General features: G+C 38.9%; 1 protein-coding gene across 1 annotated transcript in view; it reads right to left on the reverse strand.

Annotated features, from left to right (window-relative positions):
• Nucleotides 1-12,106, reverse strand: part of NAA25 (N-alpha-acetyltransferase 25, NatB auxiliary subunit) — a 79,629-nt gene that overhangs the window by 35,436 nt on the left and 32,087 nt on the right. Inside the window, exons 11-13 of the mRNA XM_047827837.1 lie at nt 10,675-10,787; nt 3,241-3,448; nt 2,358-2,447 (exon numbers count right to left, since the gene is read on the reverse strand). Coding sequence (XP_047683793.1) covers nt 2,358-2,447; nt 3,241-3,448; nt 10,675-10,787 — 411 coding nt within the window. The remainder of the gene's footprint in view (nt 1-2,357; nt 2,448-3,240; nt 3,449-10,674; nt 10,788-12,106) is intronic.

Raw genomic sequence — 12,106 nt, forward strand, 5'->3', positions numbered from 1 at the left:
TTCCCTCATCTATAAAACTGCAACAATCTTAACAGTATTATTATGAGGTTTAAATGAGCTAATTCATATAAGACACTTTCAAGTACCTGATGATCAACAAACGTTAGCTATTATTATATGGGCAGACACGCTGCTCAAAGAAACAAGAGATTAGCAAAGCCACAGTCTCTTACGAGCAAGAATGGATGCTAGGGGTAAGTGGGGAAAGGTATCTTATCTGAGTAGGGACCAAATTACTGAGTGGTCAGTTCATTAATGATGTTTTATTACATCCCTATGCACACTCACAATTCTGAGCCTCGGATGACAAGTCTGATAAAAAGGATTTCACCCCCATCTCTGCTGCAATACAGTGCAAGAAGTGCTAGCACAGAGGCACACACAATGTCCTACAAAAGTTCAGAAGGGGCATAAAATCCGCAATGGGTATGGGGGTAAAATCAAGACAGGCTTGTCAGAAGCACTGTTTGAGTAAAAGTCAGATGAAGAGAGTAAGAAAGTTATTTCAAAGAGAGGCACCACAGTGTTCACTAATAGTAGCAAACAAACCAACCAACAAACAAAACACAGTAGATACAGGCTATAAGTAACCTAAGAATTTGGAGATATAGGCAGAGGCCAGATCGTAAAGAGCACTGTAAACTACCCTAAAAAGGTTGATCTTTATCCCCAGGAAAACAGGTACCTCTGAAGGATTTTAAGCAGGAGGATGATGGAATCAAAATCGAGTGCTCCACGAAACGACCCCCGAGGGCAGGGGTTTTATCTATATTGCACAGTGCTGTCTCCTGGGCCTTTTGTTTCTTGTGCAGTTTATTCTCGTGAATATGCAATAAGTACCTAAGTTTTTCCCCAAAAAAACCGCTCATAAAAGAAAATGTCAGGAGTGAGCCCTAAAAAAAAATGAATCATCTTTTTCATGCTCAATGATACATGACGCCTCCTTCAGCATGGATTGTATTTTTGTCTTAAATAGGCTAATTAGAACTATTCCAAAAAAAGTGCATTCTCCTACATATGTATTTTTTAAGTGAATAAAAAGGGCTATTCCATTCCATGGGCCTATAAATCTATCTCTGAAACAGTTTCTCTGTATTTTAATTACTGTAACTTTGTAATACGCACTTCAGTCATTATTCACTATATTTAGAAATGTTTAAAAACAGAAAAGACAGACAAGAAATAACAAGTGTTGGCAAGGATGTGGAGAAAAAGGACCCCTCGTGCCCTGTTGGTGGGAATATAAGTTGGTGCAGCCACTGTGGAAAGCAGTGTGGAGGTTCCTTAAATAATCAGAAATATCACACAATTCAGTAATTCCACTACTGGGTATTACCAAAAGAAAATGAAAACACCAATTCAAAAGGATATATGCACCCCCATGTTTACTGCAGCATTATTTACAACAGCCAAGGTATGGAAGCAAACCAAGTGTCCGTCAATAGATGAATGGATAAAGCAGATGTGGTGTACACACACACACACACACACACACACACACACACACACACACACGAATATTATTCAGCCATAGAAAGGAATGAGATCTTGCCATTTCACAACAACATGGATGGACCTACAGTGTATCATGCTAAATAAGTCAGAGAAGACAAATCCCATATGATTTCACTTATATGTGAAATCTAAAACATAAAACAAACCAAGCATAAACAGACCCATAAATACACAGAACTGGTGGTTGTCGGGGGGGATGGCAAAAAGAGGGAGTGGGAGGTACAGGCTTCCTGTCCTGGAATGAATAGGGACACAGTGAAAGGCACAGCACAGAAAATACAGGCAATGGTACTGTAATAGTGCTGTATGGGGACACACAGTAGATACATTTATAGCATGATATACAAAATTATTGAATCACTATGTTGTACACTTGAAATTAATGTGTCAATTATATTTCAATTTAAAACATTTTTAAAATAAAAACGGGCAACTGGGAGGTTCAGTCGGTTAAGCATCTGACTCTTGATTTTGGCTCAGGACATGATCCTAAGTTCGAGCCCCACATCAGGAGCCTGCCTGGACCAGCATGGAGCCTGCTTGGATTCTCTGCTGGTTTCCCGCTCTCTGCCCCTCCCCCACTCGTGCTGTGTCTCTCTCAAAATAAACATTTTAATAAATAAAATAATAAAAATAAGAACATATATGCATTGATTTAAAAGATCATCCTGATTAGAGAGAGAGGGATATCTGGGGATGGGTTCTTTTAGAAGCACCCTGGACAACGTCAAAGAAGAAAAACCTAAAAGCATAAATCAAATTCTTGGATTACATAATTAGTCTCAGGATTTATAATCAATAAAAACAAAGCATAAAGTTAAATTGAAATCACTGTTCCTTACCTGTTTCTCTCCATATATCAATAAGCACATGGACAGCAAGGAGACAGTAATAGTCTGAAAACTGCAATTCGGTTTTCAAACAGGATTTCCCTGTAGGGAAAAAATCCCATATTTGTATTTTAACATTTGTGCAACTATCACTGCCCCAAAGGAGTTTTTTAAAGCAGGAAAGTGACAGGAAAGGTAAGATAAAGAGAGGAAATGAAAGTAATAAGATTAGCATAAATACCAGAAGAAAACATAAGCCATGAATCAAAAGATTCAAAATAAGGTAAGGCCACACTCAGCTGGACCAGAAGAAAGCGTTCCAGAACAAAGGTAGTATCTGAAATGACCCCAAAGGGAGAGAAGCAAGATTTGGAAGGAGGGTTCAGGTTAAGAAAAGACCAGAAGCCAGGGGCCAGTAAAACTAAAGTAATAGTATGCTCATTACTTCACTTAATGATTTAGAATACAGTTAGAGAAATACTGATGTCATCTGGTCAGATAACTTATATTTTATCACATGTATCTAGCAATCTAAAGATCATCTATTTCTAAACTACATTTTTACTTCACAATTAACAACATTCCTTTAGTGCAATTTCAGTCTATGTATTAAAAATACTAAGGCCTATAAAAGCAGAAAAAGTGACAGTTATCATAAACTCCATGTAATTCATAGGAGCCCCAATGTGATAGCTCAATCAGGAAGAATATGGACAACTATAATCACTTAAAACTCCAAACTTAAGAAAGGCTTTACCTTAGGACAGTCTTCCCACCTGACAAAATATCCTCCTTGCCAAACTCATTACAACAAGGTGCTCCAGGTGATTTAAAAAAAGGTCTTCTAAAACTTAGCAAATCAGGGAACAACTGCACACTTTGAAAGGCTGCTCACCAAATTCCAGTCCATGCTGGTACCTTAACATCAATTCTCTGACCACACTCTGTTTCTGATTTTTATCCAGAGTGTGGTACAAGCCAAGTAACCTCGTCAGCTGCACCACACATAAATGTTGCTGCAGAGCTCTGATGTCGGCAGGCAGTGCCAACTTATCCTCTGTTGGTGTCGACAAAGGAACAACTCCAAGTAATTGATTAATAAACTGCAAAGTAGAAAAAAAGGAGCACAGATCTCAAAACAGAACTAGTCTCTGGTAGGCATTAACAAATTAAACATTAACAAATGTTGAAATGGTCTAGAAAAAGACATCAAGGAAAAAGTACAAATTAAAACCCCTTTAGTAGATCATTTTCTATCTACCAAAATTAAACAAAAAAAATTTCTTTTTTTCTTTTAATGTTTATTTATTTTTGAGAGAGAGAGAGAGAGAGAGAGAGACAGAGTTCTAGTGGGGAGGGGCAGAGAGAGAGAGAGAGACAGAGAGAGGGAGAGAGAGAGAGAGAGAGAGAGAGGGAGAGAGAGAGGAGACACAGAAATCTAAAGCAGGCTCCAGGCTATCAGCACAGAGCCCAATGCGGGGCTTAAACCCACGAACCATGAGATCATGACCCGAGCCGAAGTCGGACACTTAACCAACTGAGCCACCCAGGTGCCCCTAAAACAAAAAAAAATTTCTAACAGCACATAATGCTGGTAAAATGCCAATAAAAATGGCACACTCATTCACTGCTGGCCACAAGTATTGGTCAATACCAGGTACTATACTAACTAAAAGATTAAAAGAATTGTGAAAATGAGGCACCCAGCTGGCTCAGTCGGTTGAGCGTCCAACCTCAGCTCAGGTCATGATCTCATGGTTCATCAGTTCGAGTCCCACATCGGGCTCTCTGTTGTCAGCACAGAGTCCACTTCAGATCCTCTGTCCCCCTCTCTCTCTGCCCCTCCCCTGCTCACTCTCTCTTGCTCTCTCAAAAATAAAAAATAAACATTAAAAAAAAGAATTGTGAAAAGGTTTCATAAATTACAGCATTATCAACATACTATATAGTGTGGCAATGAAAAGTTTAATTAGGAAACTGTAAAGAGCACAGTACCAAAAACAAAATTGATATACGAGTAAATTCTTAAAGAAAACGTTACACACTGAGAGGAATAGTTATGTCATATCAGTGGCCTTAACTTGCTTTTTAATTGTTGTATTTTGACATAATTATGGATTCGCATGCAGTTGTAAGAAATAATACAGAGAGATCCCATGTACCTTTCTCATCCAGTTTCTCCCAATGGTAACACCTTGTATTAAAATGTTTTTAATTCTAGGGACACCTGCGTGGCTCAGTTGGTTAAGCATCGGACTTCAGCTCAAGTCATGATCTCACGGTTCGTGAGTTCGAGCCCCATGTTGGACTCTGTGCTACCAGTTCAGAGCCTGGAGCCTGCTTCACATTCTGTGACTCCCTCTCTCTCTGCCTCTCCCCTGCTCACACTCTGTCTCTCTGCCTCTCAAAAAATAAACGTTAAAAAAAAATTTTAATGTGTTTGAATCTTTAAATTTGGAATTAAAAAAACATGTATCAATCCCATTACACGTTATTAAACATGGGCTTACTACTCACTGCCAAAATCCTATTAAGGTGACAACAGAACATCAAACCACAAGGATCACGAAAATGTGAAAAGCAGACAGCAAACAAACACTAACAGGATTTCAAAGATAAAAAGCAGCAGAAGGGCAGGTGTCAAGTGCTAACCGACGCACAGGGCAGAAATCTAACACACACAAGAGGCAGCAAGTCTATTCCTGACACAGACCTTAGAAGGCAGAAATTCAGGGCCCCAGAAAGCCCAAGTGTTGGTGGGACTGAAATGGAAGAACAATTAAATTCCATCTAAGAAGTCTGACTGCTCCCTAGCTCACAGACTGACTTCCTAAACCCAGCAGATGCCTGTAGGTATACTCCCAAGGAGAAGCTGAACCAGAGGCACTATAGATTCACAGACAACAGGTATAGCTAGAAATGGGGATAAAGTGCTATTTTTAATTGTCTGAGGAAACTCCACACAGTTTTCCACAGTGGCTACACCAGCTTGCATTCTCACCAACAGTGCACAAGGGTTCTTTATTCTCCACCTCCTCACCTATCATGTGATCCAGGAATCGCACTACTGGGTATCTACCCAAATACAAAAACACCAATTCAAAAGGATATATGTACTACTATGTTTATTACAGCATTACTTACAATAGCTAAATTATGGAAGCACCCCAAGTGTCCATTGACACACAATGGATTACTGAGCCACAAAAAAGAATGAAATCTTGCCATTTCCAACTACATGGATAGAGCCAGAGAGTACAATGCTAAGAGAAATAAGTCAGTCAGAGAAAGACTAATACTGCCTGATTTCACTCATGTGGAATTTAAGAAACAAAACAAACGAACAAAGGGGAAGAAAAGAGATAAACCAATAAACAGTCTTAACTATAGAGAACTGATGGTTCCCAGACGGAAGGCGGGTAGGGGGAATGGGTGAAACAGGTGAAGGGGATAACAAGTACACTTACGATAAACACCGATTAATGTAAAGAATTGATGAATCATTATATTGTACACCTGAAACAAATTTAACACTGTATATAAACTATACTGGAATTAAAATTAAATAAATAAAAAGATAAAATCTCTATATTAGGAAGGAAAGGAAAGGGAAAAGAAAAAAAACGAAACAAGGACAAAGTGAAACTCCATTATTCGGTGATGCGCACCCCAGCCCCCACCCCCCAGCTCCCAACCAGATCCCAGAATGCCACCTGCCAAATGTTTGAGACACCAAACACAGATGATGGCAAACAGGCTCCGTGAAAAGTATTTCTAGGGGCACCTGGGTGTCTCAGTTGGCCGATTTCAGCTCAGGTCACAATCTCATGGTTCACGAGATCGAGCTCAGAGTCAGGCTCTGCACTGACAGCACGGAGTATGCCTAGGATTCTCTCCCTCCCTCCCTCTCTGTCCCTCCCCTGCTGGTGCTCTGTCTGTCTGTCTGTCTCTCTCTCTCTCTCTCAAAATAAACATGAAAAAATAAACAAAGATAAAAAAACATGAAAAAAAAATTTTTTTTTTTAAGAATTTCAAGGGGCGCCTGGGTGGCTTAGTCAATTAAGCGTCTGACTTTGGCTCAGGTCATGATCTCATGGTTCGTGGGTTTGAGCCCCGTGTCGGGCTCTGTGCTGACAGCTTGCTCAGAGCCTGGAGCCTGCTTCGGATTCTGTGTCTCCTTCTTTTTATGCCCCCCCCTTGCTCATACTCCGTCTCTCTCTGTCTCTCAAAAATAAATAAATGTTAAAAAAAAATAGTAAAATAAAAAAATCAAGTATTTCTGAGGTGAGGGGCAGGGGATGGAGGAGGTTTGGGGGAGAACAGAACATATTACCACCTCATGTTTTAAACTAACAGAGTTTTATACTTGTATGGGTCTGTCCAATTGACTGGGGTGAATCAAACAAAACAATTTTAACTCCGAGAAAGAAAGTTGTTTGAGAAAGGTAATCTCCGTATACAAAGTGGCTCAGCCTTCGGTCATAAAAATATCAATTCTGAATAATGACTGAACTAAACTGGGGAGAAAGTATGTAAGAAGAGAAGGGAGATGTTGTAAATGAGATGATCATCTTCAGTGGTGGGGCTCCAACAGATGAAAACTATAACTATAAAAATAAACGAATACCTGGACAAGTCTATAACTTAGAAATACGGAGGTAAATGACAGAAGAAACAGGAGTTGAGTGATTTGCCTGTAGAGCGCCAGAACCAGGGTGAAGGTGGCAAAGAGCTACTGCTGTTTTTCAACAAAAGCCTTCTAGTACTACCTGGCTTTTTAACTTTATACATGTAATATTTTTTACACAAATAAAAATTAAAGTAAAATAAACCACCCCCCTCCCCACGCTGTGCAGTTTCACATCTGTAACAATTGTGCTTCAACTTATCTCCAATTGTATGAAATTTAATTATTATGATCAGGTAATCATTTGCAACAAAGAAACTAAAGCACTGGTCTCCATGCTTTTGATTAAATGCCTGTATAGCTTCTACTGCCAGCTGTTCCACTGTTGTAAACCATTTTATATATTAGTGATGTTTACTATTAATGCCTTCTTTAGGGAATGCTTAAAGAATCTTCCAAATAGGTTTTGTCATAAAAGAATACATTCATTCTTTATTTCAGTCTGTATAGTTTTACTACTGTACAAAAAGCTTCTTTAAAAACTGGAATCATATGTTTAGCTTAAAATTCCAAGGCAAAGAAAACAAAAGATAAAAACATCACCCTGGTTGAGCCACTTCAAGATAACTGGATTCAATGGCCTACTTTAAAAGCATTTGGCTCCTAATTAATTGGGACTACAGTTTGCAGCCTGAACTTCACTCAAACAGTTTAATCCTCTGACAAATACACTGCTGAGTAGCAGGATTTTTAGCTATTGAAGTCATCCTACATTTAAAAAGTTTTGGCAGCAAAATTACCCCTCAATGAAAAATTTAAGTGGAATTACAAATTCATTGCAACAGCTTCACATCCTTTGTCTCACAGAACAAAGACTACCTATCACTGACAGTATCCCAGCATTTCTAGAGGGTTCCTCTCCACAGATTATTAATATATGAGGTCACGTGAGGTGACCTAAGATTTTCAAACATAACCAACAGAGTAGATCTCCTTGTACTAGATTTATGTTAGCAAAACTTTATGAATCTCAGCTGAAAGCCATTTAAGGTTTCCTCTAATGCAGTCCCATCATTTGGTGCTTCAACTTACAAGATGGGAAGGACACTAAGATCAATTGTTCCAAATCTTAGCACTTATACATACTACATGCAACAAACATTAACTGAAGGCCTGTCCCATGTGGTTCTCCCATGTAGTTCTAGATTCTGCTTAAATCCCACCAGTACCATGAAACTCACACACTACATTTTTAGAGAATTCTATTAAAAAAAAATCTATTTTTCACTGGCCAGATTCCAAGTTCCCTGTAACAATTTCCTGCTGGTCTCAATTCTCATCCGCTTTTTATAAGGGAGCTTTTCAAATATGAGAAAAGGACTCTGTCCTCATCAGACCAAACCTCTCTCTTCCACTCAACTATTTCTCTCTCATACGTTTTCACGTCCTCCTACAACCCAGGATCCAGTTTCTGGATTAATTACAATTGTAAATATAATTAATTGTAATTAATCCAGAAACTTCTAAAGCTTGGCCTGAGCCCTGTAACATGGTGCTCCAAGAATAGCTTTACTAAATCAAAGAGAATGGTGAGCCTCATTTCATAACTAAATACAGACCACTGGCTACTTATCAGTTTGGGAAAACACTGCTCCATCTGCCCTAGATGTGTCACCTCAAGACTGCCAAGTATCAAACCTGATGGACTGAAGACATGACTCACCAAACATAGTCTAGTCACCTCCACTATGGGAGGTGACAGAAGGCTTTCTGAGAGAACAGGTGGTGGCACCCCTGCAATAGGAAGGCTTCCAACCTTCACTAATTACAGAGGCACTAATGAGTAAAGCCGACCAGAGTCACAGACTTTCTTTATACATGCCAGTATTTCTTTACGTGGTGCTCTCTCCTACTCTACATACACTGTTCTTCCAATTGACAGAATGCTCCAGCTGCCCATTACCAGGGATACTCTGGATAAATGTTGCCATGGATGAGGAGTCTAAAGACAAGGTTCTCCATCTCATTATGTAACAATCTTACATTGGTTCATTCACATCAAAAACTCCCAATATATGACAACTAACCACAGTGTGGTACTCTAGATTAGATCACAGAACAGAAAAAGGATATTAATGGGAAAACTGCAGAAATCTAGATAAAATCTAGAGGTTATAGTAATGTACCAATGTCAGTTTCTTAGTTGTTAAGTGTACCATGGTAATTTGTTAACAAGGTAGGTGAAGGGTGTGGTGTAATTTTCTGCACTATCCAAGTGAGTTTTCTGTAAATCGAAAAGTATTCCAAAATAAATGCATCGAAATGTAAAATTTTGCTCTTCAAAGGATCCTGTTAAAGGACGAAAAGACAAGCTACAGACTGGGAGAAAACGTGAAACCACATATCTGACGAAGGACTTGTATCTAGAATAGCTAAACTCTCAAAACTCAACAGTAAAAACACAAAAACCAACTAGAAAACAAGCAAAAGATAGAAGATGGCAAATAAGCACATGAAAAGATGTTAAACATCACTAACCATTAGGAAAATACACATTAAAACCATTATAAAATATCACTACACACCTATGAGAATGGCTAAAATAAAAAAATAGTGACAACACTAAGTGCTGATGAGGACGCAGAGAAACTGAATCACTCATACACTGCTAACAGGAATTTAAAATGGTACAGTCACCATGAAAAAGTTTGGTCATATCTTAAAAAAAAAAAAAAAAAAAAAAAGACTAAACATGCAGCTATCTTGCTCTACTGGTCATTTTCCTCAGAAAAATGAAGGCTTAAGTTCACACAAAAACCCTGCACACAAATGTTCACAGAAGCTCTATTTGTAACAGCCAAAAACAGGAAACTGTATGTCCAACAGGTTAAAGAAATGGTGGCACATCCATAACACAGAACACTATTCAGCAATACAAAAGACTGAACTAGTAATACATGTAACATGGATGAATCTCCAGAGAATTATGCTGAGAGGAAAAAGGGCCAATCTGAAAATGTTACATATAACATGATTCAGATTCAGCTATATAACATTCTCAAAATAACAAAATTACAGAAATAGAAGACATTATTGTGGTTGCCAGGGGAGGGGGTGAAAGCAGGAGAGAGAGCTGCAGGGAAAAGTTTGCAGGTAAAAAAGGCAGCCACCGAATCTGGTGGTGAAGCTGTTCTGTATCCTGACTCCAGTGGAGGTCACCGAATCCACTGCACTACATACCACACTAAACACACATGTAAGGTACCACACGTACACACACAAATGTCAAATAGTGAAATCTGAAAAAGGTCAGTGGATTGTATCGATGTCAATTTCCTAATTAAGTTATCATACTATAGTTACGCAAGATGTTACCACTGGGGCAAAATGGGAAGAAGTATAAAGAGATCTCTGTATTATTTCTTACAACTACGTATAAATCTACAATTATCTCAAAACACACATACATACACACACACACACACACACACACACACACACACACACACACACTACAAAACAAAAAAGACAATCCAATTATCTTCCTTGTGGCTTAACAAGAAATCATGTCTTCATCTGATAGCACCTAGAGTCCCTGCTTGCTAGAGCAGTTATCTTGATATCTAGCATCCACCAACTTACATACAGTTACCCTTGTTACCCTCAATACAAGCACCCAACAGGATTCTGAAGTATACTTACTTTTGTACACTGTGTAGCAGGCAAGAGGTCAACAAACACCTTGAGGTCTGTAAAACAGCAAGGCTTATCCCCAAACTTTTTAAAATACTGGAACATTAATTCTTCTGGATCACCTAAGAGAGAAAACAAAAATCAATAAATTAACTCAAGGACTGAAATAATTTTTATATTAAGAGGTATGATTTGAAAAATATTTATTTCAATTAAATAAAAATTCTGCTTGAGTGCTTGAATGAGAATGGCAGTGAGGGCTGGAGGATGGCTTGCCCATTTAAAACTCAACAAACATGGGGCGCCTGGGTGGCGCAGTCGGTTAAGCGTCCGACTTCAGCCAGGTCACAATCTCGCAGTCCGAGAGTTCGAGCCCCGCGTCAGGCTCTGGGCTGATGGCTCAGAGCCTGGAGCCTGTTTCCGATTCTGTGTCTCCCTCTCTCTCTGCCCCTCCCCCGTTCATGCTCTGTCTCTCTCTGTCCCAAAAATAAATAAACGTTGAAAAAAAAAATAAAATAAAAAATAAAAAAAAATAAAACTCAACAAACACTTTAAAAAGAAGTTGAATCTTACAAACTCAGCTTACATGTTATTACATGTAGGAAACATGATGCTTTCCACTGAATAAAAGTTTAAATAGCTAAAAAGTTTTCATTAAAGTTTAAATAAAGACTTAAGTTTATAAACAAACATTAAACAAGCACGTTTCTTTCCACAGTTCCTGAAATACTTACCAAGTATTAAATAAACGTTAACTAAGTGGAAGGGAATGTTTAACAGGCACACCAACGGAGAGAAAATAAATGGGGAGAGTCACAAACCAGTAACTCCAACAAGATCATTCACTATGGAAAATTTAAACCTGGATCTGCAGAAAGCTACCAGTTCCTTTTATTTTTCCTCACATTAAAAACAAAATAATAGGGGCACCTGGGTGGCTCCGTCAGTTGAGCATCCGACTTCAGCTCAAGTCATGATCTCACAGTTTCTGAGTTCAAGCCCCACATCAGGCTCACTGCTGTCAGTACAGAGCCTGCTTCAGATCCTCCTTCCCCCCCTCTCTCTTTCCCTACCTGCTGGCACTCTGTTTCAAAACTACATAAACATTAAAATAATAATAATAATAATAATAATAATAATAATAATAATAGTAAGATACTCTCAAACTGAACTAGATTTAAGCAGCAGAGATTTTGGGGGCACCTGGGTGGCTCTGTTGGTTAAGTCAGCATCCAACTTTTTTTCTTTTTTTAGTATTTACTTATTTTTGGGAGAGCACCAGTGGGGGAGGGGCAGAGAGAGGGTGACAGAGGATCCAAAGCAGGCTCTGTGTTGACAGGCTGACAGCAGCAAGCCTGATGTGGGGCTTGAACTCACAAACTGCAAGATCATGACCTGAGCCGAGGTCACTCAATGGACTGAGCCACCAAGGTGCCCCAAC

The sequence above is a fragment of the Prionailurus viverrinus genome, chromosome D3 (genome assembly GCF_022837055.1).
Source record: "Prionailurus viverrinus isolate Anna chromosome D3, UM_Priviv_1.0, whole genome shotgun sequence".
In the NCBI taxonomy this organism is placed as follows: Eukaryota; Metazoa; Chordata; class Mammalia; order Carnivora; family Felidae; genus Prionailurus; species Prionailurus viverrinus.